This window comes from Aptenodytes patagonicus, chromosome 1 (genome assembly GCF_965638725.1).
Source record: "Aptenodytes patagonicus chromosome 1, bAptPat1.pri.cur, whole genome shotgun sequence".
NCBI lineage: Eukaryota > Metazoa > Chordata > Aves > Sphenisciformes > Spheniscidae > Aptenodytes > Aptenodytes patagonicus.
In genome coordinates this window covers 64434319-64456047 of record NC_134949.1, presented here as the reverse complement: position 1 = coordinate 64456047, position 21729 = coordinate 64434319, and the positions used below count along the sequence as shown (strand labels likewise).

The following is a 21729-nucleotide window of genomic DNA, read 5'->3' as shown; positions in this document are numbered from 1 at the left end:
TGGCAGACTACTGTTCCTTAGACCTTTTGCGACTACCATCTACTAGTGTTTGAAATACCCACACCGTAGCACCAAATAGTTTTGCTTTTCATTTTTCTAGGGCAAGGCTCCCAAGCTGCCTCACAAACACTGAGCTTACCCTCTATCCCCGTGCCAGTTTGTTAGCTTTAGTTCAGTCTGATCTGAAAATAAAAACACTCCAACAAATCATGACTTAAGTAAAATTTTCGTATGTATTATGTCAGTTACAGTTATGCAATGGCCAAATATTAGTAAATTCATAGCTAGTATTAAATTAAAACTCTGGAAAAAACAGCAACAAACAGTTCCATGGCACGTACCATTCTTACCATGGGGATAATGCTTACTCTTTGTCCAAAGGGACAGTGGAAACAAGTATAAATATAGAAACTGTCTCAAAACCTCAAATCTAAGCCTATGTTAATGCTCTAAACTGTCACTGACTTTCACTAAAATTATTCAGATCCAAACATAAGCAATGATTTAGGACATCAACTTATAACGTAATGCTGGTGACCCTGTACCAGTCAGGCTGGATTGGTTTCTGTCCACAAAGCAAACTACAGAGTGGCAATATTTTATCGCTGGTCTTGCAAGAGCGTATAGAATGTAAATATATTTTTTAAAGATATACATACACATTTCCTCACATTCAACTGTGGCTGAGTATTCCTCTCCTAGTTTTCAATAATTCTTAAACAAAATAAATACCGAGCCCTTTCTGTTTGGATGCTTTGCTTTGTTTTTCCAGCCTGAATAAGTCTACAGATATTTTCTTAGTTATACAAGGCCAATGTTTCACTTTGCAAACATTGAAGATGAAGGAACACTTGAAGCTTCAGCACCAGAAGGAAAACAAGGAAGAGTGCAGAGGGTAGCTCCATTTGGAAGCACAGAGCTATAACAATTATTGTTCCAGTTTGTTACATGTAGCTCAAAGACTTTTATTCTAAGTAGTCCCATTGTTCTGACAACCAAAGCGATTCTTATGTGGGATCACACCTTCGACACCCTTGAGCTGATACAGTTTGTAATCTTGCAGAACAGCAACACAAACCAGTTCCCCATAAGCACTGGAGAGTTCAGAATACTTGTAATCTCTTGCAAAATGTCATCTTAGTTTATTCAAACCTTCGCCTACTTCCTTAGAAAAAGGAGTCTATCATACTTCGAGTTTGTTCCTGTGATTTTTTTGTTGCTGGATTGTTGACTTCTTGACCTAAGGTTTTATTTATTTGTTAGGCTGAATGAAGGTAGGGAGAGAAGAGGAGCACCGTAATATTAGCAGATTAATTAATATTACTTGTGATGACACCGATGATTTTCCCTGTTTGTCCCCCATCTCTCCTTACTATCCTCATTTTGCTGCCTTTTTCATTTTTTCCGGAGTGTTGTCAACAGAACTGTGAAAGTTCATTCTTTTGAGAGAACATTGCTGATTTCCTCTAAGTCTTTGCTTCCATAGGAAGCAGATACCTGGCAGATTTGCAAGGGAATGCTAAATCAGCTATGGAAGTTCTGCACTGTTGTCTGTTTCTGAGAAAGTCGTAGAAGTTCTTCTCTAATTGCTTTGATAAGAGAGGCTGAAGAGTGGCTGGGCTGGAGGTCCTCAGTGGAACTGGTGGTGTAGCAAAGGCCCTGGCCCTGAAGGCTGTTGTGTGGAAGCTGAGCAGGGGGTGCCGAAGGCTGCCTGGCTGAAGTCCTCGGCATCTGGAATACTGGTGAGGAGGAATATTCTTGGTGTCCATGCATATGCGTCTAGAAAAAGGCAGAAAGCATTATTGCACTTTCTGAACAAACATGGTAATCCCAGAAAAGACAGGAAAGCAAAAAGGCAAGGAACAGAGGGAAAGCAGCATGGAGATGCTTCTATCTGCTGCCACTGTTCTTCTGTTGCATGAATGAGTGATTCCTCTTATGGAGCACAAAACAACAAGTGTACACAAAATTGCTGGACTGCCTCAAGTTCAGGGATTTTCAAAATCTCTTTGAGCATCCATTAAAAAGTCTGTCCCCCTTTCTAATCTATGGTATGTTTAGAAACTGAAGTGGAAGAAGGTGGGAAGAAAAACCACAGAACTGGAAGTCAACAGAATTGGCTTATCTTTCCTTGCCTTTCCATCAACTTCCTAAAAGACAGCAGGCAATTCACTTTATTCCCGGCTGTCACTTCTCCATACTATCTATAAATAGAGATACTACTACTTTAACCTTCCCCTTCCCTGCCTGGCTTGCCTGTTCAGACTGTACACTTGTGAGGACCCTGTGACTGACCAGTGCCCAGGAAAACACAGTCAACAGAAGAAGCAGCAGGAGAAAATTATTCAAATTGGAAAGATTAGATTTTTCTATACTCAACAGTTGTTTTACATATCTGAGAACCACTATCCCAGTTTAGGGACAATCATTGTTTCAGGGTAGAAAGGGGTTAATTCTGCATTTGTTCAGTAGCATGTATTTTCTACCAAAAGAAGAGAGAAACAAAACAAAAGCCTGAGTTTCTGGGCTTGTCTATCTGGGAAAAAATCTGCTTACACTAAAATAAAGCATGAATTTAAGTACACTAGGTGACTGCACTGACTCCCAGTATGGACACAAATGAGGTACATTTCAAAAAAATCTAAATTCCGGCTGACATCCCTAAAGCAAGCATTTCCTCTTGCCTCATATTGCTGAAGGCTGAGACAGCCAGAAGAAAACACTGGACATGAAGGACTTGAACACACCCTGCTGAACGCACAACTGGGAGCAAAGCAGCATAATCCCCTTTCAAAGGGTCTGCGCTGGGGATGAGGAGCAGCTAGCTGCACCAAGTTCAGATCACAGTTATCACAATTTAGTGAGCACTATCTTTCTCTGTGGATAAGCCTTAAGTAGTAGCAGAGAGAGCAATCTGATGAGGGAAGAAAGGACAGCAAGGTCAGCTAGAAGAGGATTTGGGGTGAGGGGGAGGGGAATGAAGGGATTACAAAGCAAAGCCTGGGAAGGGTATGGGGGACCTAGAGTGACTGTGGCAGCAGTGTGCAGGGAACACAAAAATGCACGAGAGTATGTTCCTTAACATCTCTCATAATATAAATGAGTAAAATCCAAGCCATTTTGTATAAAGTAGAACTAATAATAGATTCTGACTCTCTTGCACAGCTCAGGTACAGCACTGATCATTTATGCAGTTAATTTGGGGCGAGAGATTAAGAGGAAGAGAGGCTTTAATAGAAGAATGATAGGTAAAGAAGGTTTTCCAAGTAACATCCTGTCTTACTTCTTATAAAAGGGAGGCGATTTTAGCATCAGAAAGGAATGAATGGTTCTCTTGATTGTTCAGAATTATTCATTTGGCAGTGAAACCTGAAACTGATTCATACGTGCAGTCTAGAGTTAGCAAACCTGACAAGTACTCTGTGGGTTTATAGAGAAGAGATGATATAAAAAAAATATTAAAAGCAAACATTCCTTGACACATGAGTCTTAACAGCAACCTAAATTATCATAGAATCATAGAATAGTTTGGGTTGGAAGGGACCTTTAAAGGTCATGTTCAGGTTACTTTCACGTTAAAATGCATTACGTGATTCAGCTCCTATCTCATACTGCACTGAATTAGCACCATAAGAATGGTTTCTTAAGGGAAGTTAGGAAGAACATCTGATGACCGCAGTGGCTGGTTTTTTAACATTAAGGCTATCAAAGTTTTCTTAAATATCTCAGAGAAACAAAGGGTGTATTTCTGTGATCTCATATATAACATCAGAATTAAACAGGTTGGAGAACTTTCAAAACCAGATTGATTCAGAAACCTAACCTATATTAAACTACAACAGCAAAATAAGGAGAGTAAAAAGGTTGGAAGAATTTTTGCTGTTTTTTTTTAACTTTTAAATTTTTTTACTAACAGAAATACACATCAACATATTATATAATATTACATATGTAACAATATATAGTTTTATACAGTATCTATAAATTATATATTTTTATATAGAAACTTCTGTATAATCAACAACAGTAAAAAATAACTGACAAAAATATCTGTATTGAATCTTCCTTCTTAAGGAATGAAGATTTATGAGATCACATTGTGAATTTGTTAATCTCCATTTAATAACTATTGAACTCTGTGGCCAATTTCAACTGAATTGGATGTATAAATACACACACACACATATATATGTGTATGTATGAACAGATATATATTCTAAAATTCACAAAAATAGGTAGCTAATTAGACATAACCTGATTTGTGCTGTCATTGAATCTGCTTCTGAGTGGCAGAAAGGCCAGGTTAGGCTGTGCTCAGCTGGACCTGTCAGCCAGCATGTATGTCACAGGGGATAGATAGCTAGGGGACATGAGAGACAACTTGAAGTATGGTGAGATGGTTTAGTGACGCTATGGTGGGCAGCCGGAGTATAACAATAGAGTAAAAGGATAAGGGTGGCTTGGGGGAAACACTGGAAGCCTGAAGACTTGGGAAAACAGTGGAGAGCTATAGGGGATTGTAGATGGATAGGAGGTGATGTCAGGTGGTGGTAGGGAGGTAGAGTATGCAAGACACTACACCCATAAGAAACCAGGCTTCATTTGTTCTGCTGCCCAAATCACCACTTGCTCAGTATTGTATTTTGTGGCAGCTACGGAAATGCTATAATTATTCAGGTTGCCAAGGCCTTCTAGATGGAGGATCAAGGTGAATTGATGGTAACCTGCACACTGGCTTTGGGTCAGGAGATACAAGTGAGAGGTCTTATTCCAGCAGAAAAATCAGGTGTTGACTGCAGGAATAATAGGTGAGGATACTGTGAGGTAAAGGGCCATTGCAGGAACACAAATGCAGATCCCTCTCGAGTTTGTGGGTGAGAAGAGCGCTCTAGATCTAATCTTCCTAAATGCAGATTTTAATTTTAGAAACTTGCTCAGAATGTGGGAACAGTACGACTGTTTGCAAAGGATCAGTGGAATACTGCACCATAAGGAACATGACTGTCATTAAGTAAATCCTCCTTTCCAAAAGGAGGAAAGACAAATTTAGAGCTCTGGACTAGTGAAGGAATCCAAACCCTGAAGGTAATTATTTAACTACAGAAAACTACAAGACTAGGGCTCATCTAATAATGCTTTTCTTTTTTAATGGGAATAATCCTTTGCAAAAAAAGAAAGGATACCTCATAGGAAAAGGAAAGTGCAGGGACTAGGTGAGCTCTCCTACAACTAAATGACACCATACTCAGATAGTTTTAGTCCATGATCTCCTCCTTGTGCTTTTTTTATTTAAAAAAAAAAAAACAAACCTGAAAAAAAATCACATTGCAATAACATATGAACTGCAGCAACCAGTGAGCAAAAAGTTCTGTCAAAGCTGAGGAAGTGTTTAAACTCTGATTAATTAAAAGAAAGTCAACCTGGATTGAGGTGACATGTACCCATCTGAAACGGTGACTGAAGGTGCAAACTGCAACCAAATCATATTGTATTGGGCCATGAATCTTTGAAAGTTGTGCATGTAAGTGATGTCAAAACCAACTGTTTGCATAGCATCTCAGATAATGGGTCCGTAACTGAATTTTCAGTAATATGTTAGCAACTCAAATAATAAAATATTAAGAAAGTAATGGCTGAACATGCACTTGGGGGACAGAAGGGAAAGGCCCACAGATCTAGAAAAGAAAAGTCATTTTCAGAAAAGACAGACAAATGATAAGAAGGGCCAATGAAGGGTAACCTAGAGATGCCTCTGAAAATGGAACAGGGGAGACACTAAGATCTCTCATGCAAGTGCTCTTCTAGATGTAAACTGAAATTATGATGTTCTTGTACTCAAATACCACAGTTCCAAGCACAGATAGTAAGTTAAGTTAGGCAAATACATCTTTTGGCTTTGACAGTTAAAAGTTTTTGAATAGTATCAGTAGAGTTTGTCTCTAGTGTGCCCAGTTCTCAAAAGCTTTATGCTGCTCAAGTTCATTTGGAGTTCAAAATCTAAAGATGAGGCCCATCCTGTTGCATTTTCTTTATGTAAAGCCATTTTGAGATCATGCAATACTGCAAAGCAACTTCAAATAGTGTGAACACACGCTGCCCTAAGTATACAAAGGAGGAGATCCTTCCTTCCTCCCTCAAGGAAGAAACCAGAAAAATGATAGTTTGAGCAAAAGAAGGAGCATGAAGTTGTTGCCCTCAAGAGTACTACAATAAAGCTGTCACAGGTCAGTCTGCTTCAGGATGCAAGTACATCAAACATGGACTGGTAGCAGGCAACTGTATCTTTCCTGGAAAGGCCATATACTATCTTCAACCTCACATATCTGGTTGAATCAGCAACGTCAACCTCTAGAAGCACGACTGCCAAGAACATGAAATCACGATGGCTGCCTAGGCAACACTGGTAAATGAATACATATTAATTTACCACATCCTCTTGACTAAGGCTAGAAAAATAACTTGTTTAGAAACACCTCTACTGTTACGTGCAAATATGTACCTTATTCTGTTGCCCTGACTCCTCCTGTTGCGCACTGATATGGAAGACAAAAGAACTATACCAATACAAAGTAGGACGGTAGTCTGGGACAATTTAATTCAATGTTTTCTACTTACAATGATCTCAAAATACAGAGGCATTATTTCAAAGAAGAAAATGGAAAGCAGTATCCACCTCTGCTGGAGCTCAGAAGCAGAACTGGGTGAACTGCAATTAATGGGTGAAGGCCTCAAGTGAGAAAAAAAAAAAGGTTAGGGTAAAGTGAGAGAAAGCAGTTAGAGAGAAGCAAAGGTGAAAGAACAGCAAGCAAAAGTTAGAAGAGCTAACAAGGGTTCGAAGAGCAAAGCAAAGAATGTCAGAGAAGCAACTGAAAGTATTCCAGGAGGAAAAAGTTCCAAACAGTAATGCAGGAAAAAAAATACCCGAACATATCACTACTTCAGAAACTATGCAAATGTGTAACACAGTACTCACTGCATCTCGCCTAGCATATTCATCCTCTCCACGGTACTGCGGCCACCCTGGCCCCCCCGGCTGGCCATGCCCTGCTCTGCCTGAGGGGATCTCCACTTGTTGACCTCCGATCCTGCTAGCAATTCCCACCTGAGTGAGGTGCTGTATCTGAGAACCTTAAAAGCAAATATTGTTTTTTCATCTTTATACACAGTAAAGTTTGTAGGGCAGACAAATGACAATATTAAACTTTGTTGGAAGCAGGAGACAAGAAGAAAGTGGAGCTCTGTTTCTGTGCAATTAATAAAAAAATCAGCAGAAAGAAGGCTGTCAGTGTAGAATAAAGAAGGAAAAGTTACGTGCATTTTGTGGAGTTCATTTGAGTGTGATGCTTTTCATTGCCACTGCACTGAAAGAAGAGATTGAGATACATGCATCTCAGACATGGACTACACTTCATTCCAAAAATATGCCAGCCCTTTCCAAACAGCGTTTACTGAAAGCCCTGGCAATGCTTTCATGTAAATTACTTAGCAGCAAAGAGAAGACATTTGCTCCTGTGGTACACCTTATTTGCATCACACTGGCAAGACCCTAACTCTCCAGACTGTTTTCTATTCCATCTCTCAGAAGAACAAAATACATGACTATATAAGAGTATGGTTCTTTCAGCTTTGCTTTGTGGTTAAATATTAAACGATGCTGTCGTTGACTAACGAGAAGGTCAGAACACACTGTATCTCCTTTCAGCCTGAAAGCTAACCTCCTCCTTTCTCCTTTCCCTTCCCTCCTGCTGCTTTCAAACACATGCAAGGATAGCCACCACCATTAATTGCAAGAGACATGTAACAACATGCCAGCTTTCCTTTTTCCTGAATTTCCTCCCACAGGGAAACAAAATTTATTTTATTATTATATTTTATTATTCATTAGAAACAAGACACATTTAATAAACCCACAGATACATAAGAGAAAACTGTGTGTGTGTTTGTGTATGTACAAAAAGGGAGGAAAAGACAAAAACAGTGTGATTTACGTGATGGACAGTTAGGTCACTTTCATATTTTCCCCTCAAAAACCCCATATTTGAGAAGTTTGATATTTGCACATAATTATGCTGAAGGACAGGAACTAATAATCTGAATTGCCTCCAAACTTTAAAGCAGAATATACATAAACATTTAGAGAATAGTGTGAATCAGACAATAAAATAATCATCATCAAACTGTAACGCTCACTACATCCCTGTCATTCTCATTCATTTAATATCTACAGGGAGAGGACAGCAGCTATCAAAACTAGGACTCTGACGTGAGTATATGATCATATTTCCAGTCTTTTTCAACTCCCCAGGAAGAAAACATTTCTCTGGGAGAAAATTAACTGTGGCATTTGCATAGGAATAGAATATTTTATTCTCAGAATCAGTGTTTGCTGCTTAATTGCCATGTGATGTTAGAATCTTATTCATGATAGCATTGATGAGTGCTACAGAAATTATCTCACAATGAAATCAGGGAAGATGATTTCATATGGGACAGCAGCAATAGATAATATCATCAGAAGCTAAAAGATCCTGCTTCTATGCATACATTTCTAGGAAGAGAAATGAGAAATAAAGATGCAGAAAAGTATTAAAAAAATTGTTATTTAGCAGGCTGATTTGGGATGCACCAGTTAGCTCATTTAGCACAAAAGAAATAGTCAGCAGTGGAAAGTTAGCATACACTGTATGCTCTGAAACAATTAAGTAGTTTTCCATTCTTGGAGAATGGGTTTTTTGAAATTACGCTCTGTGATAACCAATACTTGTAAGATACTAAAAAGGCAGCAAAGCACTGACTTTTTCTGCAAGGTCCTATGGATGTAAAGTCAACCTCACTTTGTGATCACTTTTTTTTGGCAGTGAAGACAAGGACCACATTTCAAGTGTAGTAGCTGAAGGAGAATGACGTCTTAATGGTGACCTCAGTGTAAGAGCAGATATGGAAAAGGATCAGTTATTTTAGCGCATATTCAACTTAAGTGAAGTGTACCTGCAGTGCTTCCAACTGGTCGCGGCCGTGCCACTGGCGGCATTTCCTCTGAGTATATCCCTCTGGAGGAATACTGAACCTCAGGCGGCTGCTGGTCTGGGTGCATTAACTCTGCAGGTTGAAGAAAACCTGGCCCAAAGTTCTGCCTGTGGAAAAGTAAGGACTCAAGGTCACAATAAGTGAATTACCTAATTAGAAGCAGTAATGCAGGTGTACCTCATACAACAACCCTTTATGATGCCTTTTAATGTACATTTTGACCTTAAATGTTAAAGAAAATAATTACATCTGAGGAATATATTCCTGCTTCACGACCTGCACTGCACAGGAATAGGAGTTAGAAACTCTAACAAAATTTCACACAAGTGTTTTTCGACATGTTGCAGTCTCCCAATGCAGAGAAAAAAAGCCCATAGATCTTGTTTTCCCCTTAGGGAAAAAAAGCATCTTCAATGAAAAAAAAAAAAAAGAAAAAAAAAGAAAAATAAGACTTCAGTAGTGATGTAGCTGCTTACCTTAGCAACAAATCTGACTTACTTGAGTTTCTGGGCACAGAGTTTTGGTCTAAATCAAATCATACAAACTGCATTACATGTGTATTTCATGAACAATTATTATTTCATCAAGCGTTCTGATCATTTTTCAGGAAATTTTCAAAACTTTGCTCTTTAAGATTCATCAAACTACTCAAAGCTGTCATTAGCATGTATGAACTAACTTTATTATTGTGCCAAGGTAATAGGACTTGTAAAAGAAACCCTATAATTCATTCACAGAACAGGAGTAGAGAAGATGGAAATGCTGCTTTTCCTATGCTTCCCATTAATATATCTTAACCCTGGCGTGGAGAGACTATATTTTAAAAGACTGATGGCAGCTGAGTTTTCAAGGCTTATTGATGCCTGTCAATATAGTGGAGGTGTGGATGCCCAAACTTCAGGTGCTTAGGTTACTAGGCTAGTCTCTCTTAGACTCCAGGTATGATCAAAGAAGAGAGACACACTCCTCAAGAGGCATTCAAAGCAAAAGATTAGGTTCACTAAATAATTTTCTGCAGGAGCCTCTCACTGGTGAGTATAAAGGAAGCAAAGAGAGACAAACATCCCAAGTCAGGCACATGAAATTACACAAAGGGAGGAATAGGGATGAGTTTTATATGCCTTTTACCAGAACGGCATCTAAGCCCTTCTAGGCTATGGACTGCAACCTATCCCATTGCTCAAGACCTCAGTTTTACACCCTTTTGTTTTACAGGAAAATCCCTTGACTGCATCTAATTCAAACTATTCTTGATTTGTGCTTTATTTGGAAAACTAACCACCTTTGTATGACAGCCAGATAGCAAGGAAAGCTGACATAATAATAAATAGCCTAATAAAGCCAAATAAGAGCCTAATAAAGCACAAACAAGTAATTGTAAATTAAAGTACTAGCTACTTGGCTTACAGTATTAAATGGAGGCGGTATAAGGGGTTCAAGCTGCAACAATCCCATTGTGGAAGTGTCAGAATTTCCCCAGCTCCCTTGCATACAATCCCACCTGTCCACTCAGCAGATCCAGAGGAAACCATTTCCAACCAGACTTACAAGCTAGTTAAAATAAATGCCTGAATGGGTAGGTAATGTTTAACAATGTCACTTCTGTTATGTTAATTACTGTAACCAGTAAAGCATGTGATCACCTGGCCCTTTATGCCTGCAATGCTGAGCTGGAATCTTGTAGCTGATAAATTACTACCATTTTTTGATGTTGTCTAAAGAAAATATTTTCTCAACATTACTGCAAATGTATTATTTTTGAGACAATTTTTCAGAGGACCGGAAGTATATCCTTTATTGCTGATAGGTTTGTACTTGAAAGGTGCACGTTCGATAACCCATCACCCTCTCTTCTCAATCTTCTTTATAATAGATAGATATAGCTACTCTTTAAAGTCAGAGATCAACAGAAGAGTATAAAAACAGGATACAACTCTGAATCTGTATCATACAAGCTTTCTAGTTCTCCTTCCTATTTCCAGACTGAGACCCACCCTTCAATTCATCTTTGCACATTCAAAAAAAATTATTAATCTCCAGTTATTTAATTAAGTGGGGAGATACCGCCCCAGAAATCAATTTTACACCACTAACCCACTATGGCTATGCATCTCTCTCTCTGCTGCATGATGCAATATTCATTTTCTGGTAAAAGCTGTTCATTGTGCCTTTATGTTTGCCTAGCTGTTATGTGACCTAGGTCTTTTACATTTAATTTTTTTTTTTTACCCAGGTTGGTTCCACCCCATTAAAGATTCTGACTGCATTTGTACAGAGAAGGGAACAGTACGGTCACCCAAATATTATTCCATGCATTGGATATTTAAGCCCATGGACTATGACATTGATACATGGCACCTAATCATACTGACCTCAGGTTATTTTTCCTTCCTTTAATTGGTGCACTGTCTCTATCAATTTGTTTATAATTATCTTCTGAATTTGAGCATAAGCCCCACTCCACAACCATGACAACTCTTTCCTTGTTTTCTATTGACCAAGCTTTAGGAAACCTTCTATTTTAATGAAAATTTAAAGGAATTCTTCCTGTTAAGGCCAACGACCTTGCAGATTGTTAACTTAATCTGCCGGCACTGGCAGAGCCAGCATTTGAACTATTAATAATGATGCCATTAATTTGCAACTTGAAGAAATCCAGAGTGTCTATGCCAAAGGTTGATACACTTTTGAACAAAAAATATGTTGCAAAGACACTATCTTGCTCAGGTGTATTAACATGGGTTACAGCACTTTCATGATTAATTTATCACATTTTCCCTGAATGCATAAGAGGCTAACAAAGAGAAAATCCTCAATAACAAACAATTGGTTATGCTTTCTGTTGGCAGTCTCAAAGCTCAATCTTCAAGGTAACCGAAATTACAAAAAATACACTGCATTGCATACTGTGTGCATTTCATGTATGCTCCACACACACTGAAACTGTCACCTTCAGCCAAGACCTAAGTAATAAAATGTGCTTAGAGACTCCTCCTTTTCTAGCTGGTCCTTTCAAAATCAGGTTGCAGAACAATGGATAAAGGAAAGTTCTTCATATCTGTTTTACCATCAAGTTTCCAAGGCAGTGAAGACTTTAGGTGAAATCTAATGAATGACACTGATACCAATGGGATTTCATCTCACATGGTGAGCTGTAAGAAGGTAATGAGAGAGCGGCATGAAGCCACCTTTTTACCACCTTGGCTGCAGCAGCTTGGAGAGGGTGAGACAAGTCTAACCACAGTGGTACCACGACTCAAGAGTCCAACTTCACGTGTAGTTAAAACAGATACCAAACGTGGAATTAGCAGTCACCTGGACAACTGTTTTCTTCTCTTTACATGATCCTCCCACAGCAAGGCCAGGAGAAGATGGAAAATTAGTTCTTCCCCCCTGATTTTATAATAATAGGCCTGCAAGGCAGGCTTTCTCTGCAAGGGTCACCATGGTCTGTAATTTGTTCTCAACTTGGTTAAAACCAGAATGAATCTCTTAGTCATCTGCAAGCTTTTGCGAGTGAGTGTTGCCCTGAGGCTACAGAAACAAGAAGAAAGCGAGAATATTGGGAGAATTACATGCATCTGAGTAACTGTTTCAGACTCTATAAAAGCTGAAACTCAGTGGTCTACTCAGTATTTGGAAGCATACCTCTATAGCCAAAGAGCTAGAAACACATTTCTTTTAAATGGAGGCTTGGATTCCATACAGCATGCATATGTCATTCATGCTACATAAATAAATTACACAGGCTGGATCTGGACTCCTGTAACTTCTCATTTCTACAGTACTTTGCATAATAATATACCAGTGCCAGTAAGAACTCGAGGAATTGCAAGGAAAATAATAAATGATAATTCTGTCAGTGAAAAGCTACCTTGGTAGGAGACCTGGTGCTGTTGGCGGAGTCATTCCAAATTCCACGTATCTCTGTCAGAAGAATGAAAAAAACCAAATTAAAATCAAAATGCATACCCTGGGGAGTCCACTGTCAGCCTTTTAAGTGACGAATGGCAGAGATCACTAGGCCTGTATGTGTGACTTGATTGCAACCATAAGAGCTTAGTTTTACAAACCCAGCAGTACAAGATCTGGGAATCACTGCTACAGTGGGCTAGCACTCTCTTCTGTCTGATCAGAGTCTTAACTTAAAAACCTTTCAAAAATACTTTCTCTCACTTGCACAAGATCAAGGGCTGCTCCAATGCCTACTTAGCTTAAAACTTTCAGCAAATGAAGCTTTGCATTTGGAGATCTCTTTATACCTCAACCAGCATCAGACTGCAGCAGAGAGACCACGAGGCTTGGACTCAAGAGTCCAATGGCATTATGAAACTTCTACTGAATTGTTGTGGAACGCGAGATTACCTAAAAGATTATCCATGTGTCTCAGTGCTCCATAAAATGCAAAAAATCATACACAGAAATACTGCTTCCCTGTCCCTCACCTCCTGGAAGCATTTGGATGCCCTGCTTAAAAATATGACCTAAGCCCAACACATTCTTTTTTCGTTGTCAAAATATGAACTAGCACATATATTTTAAAAAATAAAGCTTTACTCTTGGACATAACAAGACTGATCTGTGAAAGATGGTAACTGAGAAGAACAGAAAAGTTATCCTAAAGGAGGAGAACTCCTATCTTCTCTTGTGGTTGGGATAGGAAAAGGGAAAAGAATCCAAACAGCTTAAAAAGCAAGTTTACCATCTTGCGACGGTCATTTCTGAATTCTCCTGGTTCCAGAAACTGTTCCACATTTGTGATAAGTCCTGACAGCAAGGGCACAATAACACTGACCACAGCTCAACTGGTGCTAACTACCTGCCCAGAAAAGCCTTTTAAATTGCATCACTCACATTAAATGGGTTGTTTACTGCCTGAGTTGGACCATAAGGTGATCCCCACTGGGTGCATGTGGTTCCCCTCCCTGCTCGAGCAGGAGTGTTGTTTACCGGCTGTCCTGCAGAGACCCCGGGTGGTGTGACGGCCGTGGAATTGGCTGCTTGGCTGCTGGGAGCCACCAGCGCAAAAGCATCATCCAGCAGCGAGTGCATGGTTTGCCGAGCCTCTTCAATGGATGGCTGCGGTGGGACGTACTGGGAGACTGGGTGGGAAGGCAAGCCGGGGAACTTCCCCAGATCAGCTGAAGATGATGTCTGAGGTTCAGGAGGCAAGTCTGGATCAGACTGGAGGAAACAGAAAGAAGGTGAAGGGCAGCCAGAGAGAAGATCTAACCAGCCAGCTTCCAAGCCCCTGTAGGCCTTAAGTCTGAGCAACATTTTCTCTGCCAGAACCACAATGAGATAAATGGCACAAGTGCCGGTGCTGGGCAAAACCTGCCCCTTTTCTTCCCCACTTCTGCATGCACGTATGCATGCACATACATGACACCAGCTGTTCAAATGTGCGTGTGATCTGAAACACTCTGATCTCAGGTAAGGCAGTGGAGCTTTGTGCAAGAGTTACTCAGCTATAACAGAAATCTTGCGGTTTGCAAGCATGTACTGAAGTCATGCAGAGAGCATTTGCTCCACCTAGAAAAAGACAATCAGCTCTGTCTACATCTTTGACTTCTCTGCACCTTTTGCAGTTCCAAGAAATTAATTGTCTTTAGCTTACAACTGACCACATCAGCAGTAATATTAAAAAATTATTACCTCCTAGAAAAACACACAAAGGGAGCTGTTAAGCAACTAAGTGGTTAGCTGCACAGAACTTGAACTTGGGTGCATCATCCCCTGAATGGGATTCATATAAGTGCTTCATAGCAGCAATTCCTGAGGCATGCATCGCAATAACTACCTGGGATCTTACCACATGGGCTTATTGTTCATCAGTAACAGGAAATTAAACGAGCTTTGCAGCAGCAGACTTATTATCAAAGCTCATTCTTACCACTGTGTGCACACTGCAAAATCAGTCGTCAAGATGCAAAAGCCTCTACTTCATTGGGAACTTAGCATTCTGAGTACTGTCTCGCTACAGATGCCAAAGGGGCTGAGCTTGCTGTGTGACACATCTTAATTAAACAGCTTCAGATGATAATTCATTCTGCTGCAGCATGACGTTAAAATCATCACATTCTTGTTTGAAGGCAGAAGGAAACCGCAGAAATCGACATTGTAGTCACTTGACTGCATATGCAGCTAATGGTGAAATTCTTAAAATTATTAAACCATCTTTCAAGATGAAAACTGTCCAGGGGTTTCCAATATTAGCATTAGGCTTAGTAAAGTCTGCTTAGAAGTTAAAGATGCCTAAATACAGTTTGTGACATGGATACGATTGAACAGAAGCATTCTCCTGTGTCTTTGCCTTTTTTAGAGAGGAAACAAAATTAATTTTCAAGACATTGTACTGGAATTGTTTCAAGTTTCTGCAGTACAAAGACATGTTTCTCTTTCATTAATAATTAATTCCCACATTTTAAAGATGAGAAAATGTCTCATGAAAGGAACCGACTCTTCCACTCTGTGAGAGCAAAGGATGAAATTTTCTGTAACATACCAATATATAACATCCAGCAAATTGGACTAGAATGAAACTATGTTCAACATACTGTGGAACATGCCAGGCACATTTTCATGTGCATAATGCAGTGGCATTAATGAAAACAAGGTTTTGGTTCTTGGCCTCTTTATTATCAAGGAATACTTGGCAGAATTTTACTGCTTAATACTGACAGACTGCCAATGAAATCCTTGTTTCACGTTGATTTACATGTTAACTACATGTAACTGAAATTAGCTCTACAGACCATAGTCAGAAGGCCAAAAACCTCTCCATGTCACAACTGTCATTACAATTATCAGAGCACTCCTGTCATTCAAGAGACATACATACAATATATGCAGAGTTATTGACTCCTGGAGGCCTTTTGTATGTCCCATCACTGTCAGTTGTGATTAACCTGTCCTTTTCTGCATCGATAGGACTACCATTCATCTGATGTCGCCGACGCTGCTTGGGAGAACGTTTTGCACGAGAACTTAACAGGAAGAAAACAAAAAGCAGAGAGAGAGAAAAAACAAACAAGACAAAGGTAATCACATTTCGGTTTACAATTTTTCTTCTCACCCCACTCAAGGTTGAGCTCCTCTGCCCATTCTCTCCAAGTCATCCTTGCCTCAGCCCTGTTTCTCTTCCCTTTCCCAGTTTTTCATGCCAGTCCCATTAGTTAGCCTTGAATCTCTCTCCTCAAGCTTCTCCTAACAACACTCTCATTGACAGCTCTCCAAACTGTCCCCTTCCTCCCTCGAACTCTCTCCAGTGTCACTTCCCTTCTACATCCATCTTTCAAAGCTGTCCATGCTCCAGCCCTTGCCAGTGCCTCTCCAGACCTCCCAGACCAATGTCTGACACATTTGCAGCAGCAGAACAGACCACACTGCCAACAAGGCTTTGCGCTTGGCATGTTGGGTTTAACCCTACCAGGCAAACCAGCTAAGGAACCCATGTAGCTGGGGAAAAGCTACTTTCTATCAGTGCAGAAGCAGTCACAGGGTACCAGTGCTCCAGGAACAAGTGCCAGTATTCATAAGCTCTAAACACAGCCCAGAGAAGTCCTTCTCTGGAAATATAATGCCAAGAAGGCAGATCTGTGAGGCTGAAAAACATGCCTCATCACCCAGGGGGAATATGTAAAAGGTTATCTTGTTGATTTGTGAATTTGCCTTTAAAATTCAGAATCTTCATGCTTTGTAAGCTGTTCAAGGGTTTCCTTATTTTGCATCTTTTCCCCCCTTTATAAAAATATTATTTCTTGCAGTTTATATTTTCCATGTTTCTTTTTCTAGTGCTTACATTACAATTTTGATCCCTCTACACCACACAAGAATTATTCAAACAAATGGCACCGCAAATACTAAATTGTTTTAAGACAGTTTTCATACATTTGGGTTTATTTATCGAGAATTCACCCCTGAGAACTTGTAAAAGAATAATTTTTTCTGGCACATACTGAAACACACTGGCATATACTGAAATAAATAAAAATGTTTAGAACAACCCAAACCTTTTCACCTAGATAACTCAAATTCAACTAGGGATCAAAATGATTTTAAGCTCTGAAACTTCAGAAGTACAGGTTTGACATACTTTGGACGCTGACTCTAGAAGAAAATTGTTCTTTCCCATCTTTGAAATCCTACCTCTTCCTGGGCTCTATGAAGACAGTAGGCACACTGCCTCCAGGATCCAAGATCTTGTCAATCTGCATCTGTGCCTTGCGGTATATTCTGTGCTGTTCTTTGGAGTCAACCACTACCACATCATCCACCACTGGAAATTCATAGTGCCCTTTGCGCTTGGCACGAAGACGAATCTTATTGCGGTGATGCTCAATCTCAGATTTATGCCTCAGGGCTGTTTGTATCTTAAAGAAGGAGGGAAAAAATCAACCGCATTTTTCATTTGTAGTTTTTGCAAACAGAACTTTTTGCTGCTCTTTCGTAAACCTCTCTTCCTCTACTCCCTGCTTGCCCCTCCCTCCCCCAAATCTCTGAAGGATTAAAATAAGTCACACAATTTGTAAACACACTTTCTTTCTTGGATGTTTTGCAGTATCCCCACTGTTTCCCCAGGTAATGTACTATTATACACAATACGATTGCCAGCACAGCAGGTGCAATTAGAGAGAGGCGGCAGTTTGTTAACAAAAGGCAGGAGGAACACAAAAAACTCCTGCTGTCTGCCAGAAGTGACACTGCTCTGAAAAAATAAGACTAACCAGTACAGGCTACATCTACCTTTGCTTGTCAAACAGAGATGCATTTGATCAATAGTGGTGAAGTCTGTCACCCGTTCCCTTTAATGACCTTCACCACATAAGAAGCAAGAACTTAAAGAGCTAATTGAGCTCATAACTCGGTGCCTCTGCTAAGCATGAGAAGCTATGCAGAATATAAGCTATGCAGAAACGTAGCAGCAATACAAGGGCCCAGGTCCCTACATGAACATGGCATTATCAGCTCTACGTCTTCAAGCAGGCTGAGTTTTCATGCCTCTCTCCTACCTTTTTTTTCAAATTCCCTAGAGTGCATCTCATGATCTCGGAAAAGCTATTGTAAGACCACACTTAAGTCCTGGCCCAACACTCACTGAAATCATTCTTATCAATGGAAAACACTTGGGCACCAGATCAGGTAGCAACAACCGCTCTGCCTGTGCTGGACTAGTTCTGGAACACATCTGCTGCAGCAAATCAAAAAGCAAATAAAAATTGATGTTTGTGTATTCTCTCATGAAAATCCCCAAAAAACCACAAAAGGGACACAAGCCAGACTTGCTCTTTACATTTATAGTTAGAATTATGTGTCTTCTGCCCATATAATCAGATTTCTGTTTTGTGGCCCCTCTTGCCTACGTATACTAGATACATGCATTTACCTCTCTTCTGTAAGGTACTCAGAAACACAGTATCTTAACACAATTAAGTTAAAGGTTTCAGTAATCTTCCACTCTGAATTATGAGAAGATGACATCTTACACCCAGTACAAAACCAGGATGCAGGTACATGGTACTGTCAGGCAGTGTATGATGTGGTTTTACAGCGCATTACCTTCCCTCCTAATGCCCCAGGTGTGCTCATATTCTGCTTACAGTAACATGAGCCTCAGAGAAAGCAGGAAGTTTCTGTATGTTTACTGTTACATAAACACATCACAAGTTGGAAGCAATGAATGTGCTGCAAATTCACACCCCAGAATGTCTTGAGATAACTTGTTTGTATAACCCACTTCCTGAATTGCTGAAAAGTCAAAAGAATGGTGTAGAATGAAAACCAAGGTGGGCCAGACGTTCCAATTCTCACACATTAACACAACTCTCGTAAGTCATGTCCTGCTGACTAGCAAAAGGAGGCTAACAAGATATTCTGACCATCAAATTTGTTCCTCTCTCAGTGTTTAAGACCTTAAAAAGACCTTAAAAACAGGTCAGATTATCTCTCTGGACGGAAATAGGATTATTCCTGTAACCTGTCAAGATTCAACTCCTCAGGAACTAACGAGGAACTCCTGACAACAAGAAAACGGATACTTTTCACTTCCCTCTTGGCTGGGCATACAGTCCTCCACAAACATTCAAAGCACTTTAAAAATACCTCTTTATTAATTTTGTTGGTCTCTGCTACTCGATCAGAAAGCACTGAGTTCTGAACCGGAGGTGCTGCCATCGGTTGCATAGCAATCAGCTGGATCTTGCTTGGGACCCGTCTGCTGGCATCTGAGGAACGTGACATCCTATCCACATGTTCGAAGATAGAGGCTGAGGAATGCTGCTCATTTCCACTGCTGGTCTGAGGAGGTCCTAAATCACCAGAACAAATACAGAGTAAAGTAGTGCTGCTAGGGTTATCTCAGTCAAATGTTAAGCTCTACAGATGCTATGCTACAAGACTATGCCATGTTTTCCATCTGTGTTTAATTTGCCCTATAGGCCTTCCAGCTGATTCACATTTAGTATACAAGTTTACCCAGTGGTTTGCAAATTATAAACATTTTTCCACTATATTTCCAGAAGGTAAGCGGTCATTCTTTATTTCTGTAAATCAAGCTCTTGGCATTTGCAAACCCCCAAAATCTCAATCTACTTTACTCCATAAAAAGCTGTTCAAGTACATACTGCTAATAGTTCCTCTTATCAGTACTTAAGGAGATGCAAATTCCTCAAATGGAGGTTCAAAGAGCAATAAAAGATGTCTCACTGCAAAATGCAGTTCTTAAGTGATAGGAGGAGTGATATATGAACTAAATAACCCCCCCCTTAGAAATCCACAAAAAACACAAAGAATTCTACAGACATTTTACTGATTAAAGCTTTTAAAGAAAGTACTGTTTTCTTCTCTGTGACAGGATAAACAGTTTACATAGTAATAAGCAAGCTGCACAAATATTGCCATATTGTAATTTGCTGAAGAGGTTATATCAACTCAGATACGATCAGCAAAAGATGTTATGGAAACCAAAACACATGAAAGTTGCAGCCCTGGTCCTGCCAACAGTTAATCACTGCAACAGAAATGGGTCATCTCCCTCAAAAGACTTGAAATCTGTAGGATCACCCCAGTGGTCTGCAGTTAAGCACATATTTAAGTATTTTTTGCTGGAGCTAGGCCAACAACAGGGACTGTTATGTGGATTAGGCTTGCAAAAACTGCTGAAGACTTGCAAAATAATCTTTTGTCTTGTCCACATGGTAAGGCCACAAAACCTCAAACTGCTTTTCAGCATGAAATATAACCAATAAGAGATTAAGATTTGTGACTCTTCTTATCAAGGAATACACAGAGTAGAGGGACATAGTCTCACATTCTTGCACAGACTTCTAATAACGGGCTGTGGTTCTCAGATTCAAATCAGAAGGAGAATCTGATTTGATTCCAATACAGAATCAATTGTTGATCAACTTGATCCAACTCCAACAGACAAGAAGGAAAACAGCCACTGCTCTGATCCATTTGCAACACATGCTGGTAATGAAGTATAGGGTTCAGAAGAGGAGTGAATGCTATCTTCTGCAGAAGATCACAGTAGATGACTTGTTCCTTTGCTTCTCTCTTCTAGCACAAAAAGGGAGCAGGAGAGGGAAGGAATGGTACACTTTATTATATTCATAGCACATTACTTTTGGGCTGGAAAGCAATCTGGCCATAAGCTAAGCAAAATTCTTATTTTTCATATTTCTCAAGTTTGATCAATGCATTGTCAAGTGTACACATTTATAAATGTTATGCATCATTTATAAATGTGACTTTCCTGTGTAAGTGTCCTTAAAAAGAAGGTAAACAGTTCCACTCAAGATCTCTGTGTCCCAAATGTTTTGCAAGACACAGAGCCTAAATAAAATATATCCATCTCTTTTCTGTAGCTATTTATACGGTCTTTACCATTTGTCATCTTCACAGACCCATCTTCATGCATTTCTTAGAAGCGTGCAAGCATTGCCTCTCAGAGAGGGGCACAAGATGTATTAAGTAGTTAGTGTGAATCCCTCAGAGCGATCCTGTAGTGCAATGGAAATCTGAACTTCTGCATCCATCTTTCTCATTTTCCCGGTACATTAGTCATTTTTTCCAACCTTTCCAGTCTAATAGCAGTTCTCAAAGCTCACGGACCTCCAACATAAAATATTAAGGTTATTTTCATATTACTTGGTTAGCAAGGTCCAATATATTCAATTATGCTGAGCATTCATTCTGAATCTTTATAATTTCATCCAAAACCTTTCCTTCTGCACACACAAACAAGTGCTTGGCAGAGGCCCCTTAGCTGAAACGGTTCTTAAACTCATTTTGTAAAACTGTCCAAAAGTCCCACTGTCAAATTTTGGTAAGGCTCTACAGTAACATCATATGTTACCCTCTTTTGCAGAAGAGATGCACACACACACAAAAAAACCCCCATAAGCTGCATCTGACTTTTAAATCTTCTCTGTGTGCATATGCTGAATGTCTCTATAAATACAAACCAAGATGGAAGTATAGTAAAGTAGATAAGAAAGCCGGGAACTGCACAATGCTGTAAACGTACAACAGAAGGAGAAATGGTTTCTAACTCAACACATGAATGAGCTCCTTTAGAAGTTTTGACAGAGTGAATAAGAATGGTTTCTCATTTCAAAGTTCTTATATTACACTATTGTCCATGGTTAGAAAATCTTCCTTACAAAGCTATCAGATGGCACTATATGAATGAAATTTTGA

General features: G+C 39.7%; 1 protein-coding gene across 3 annotated transcripts in view; it reads right to left on the bottom strand.

The window, feature by feature from the left end:
• Positions 1 to 214: 214 nt before the first annotated feature.
• KIAA1549 (KIAA1549 ortholog) overlaps positions 215 to 21729 on the bottom strand; it is a 152098-nt gene continuing 130583 nt past the window's right edge. Inside the window, exons 13-20 of one of the 3 annotated variants that reach the window (XM_076339853.1) lie at positions 19129 to 19334; positions 17176 to 17399; positions 15869 to 16013; positions 13882 to 14211; positions 12902 to 12954; positions 8989 to 9134; positions 6974 to 7128; positions 215 to 1779 (exon numbers count right to left, since the gene is read on the bottom strand). In XM_076339853.1, the coding sequence (XP_076195968.1) occupies positions 1525 to 1779; positions 6974 to 7128; positions 8989 to 9134; positions 12902 to 12954; positions 13882 to 14211; positions 15869 to 16013; positions 17176 to 17399; positions 19129 to 19334 (1514 nt within the window). In that variant the 3' untranslated portion in view covers positions 215 to 1524. The remainder of the gene's footprint in view (positions 1780 to 6973; positions 7129 to 8988; positions 9135 to 12901; positions 12955 to 13881; positions 14212 to 15868; positions 16014 to 17175; positions 17400 to 19128; positions 19335 to 21729) is intronic. The other 2 variants (XM_076339861.1, XM_076339870.1) reach the window with 2 other exon arrangements.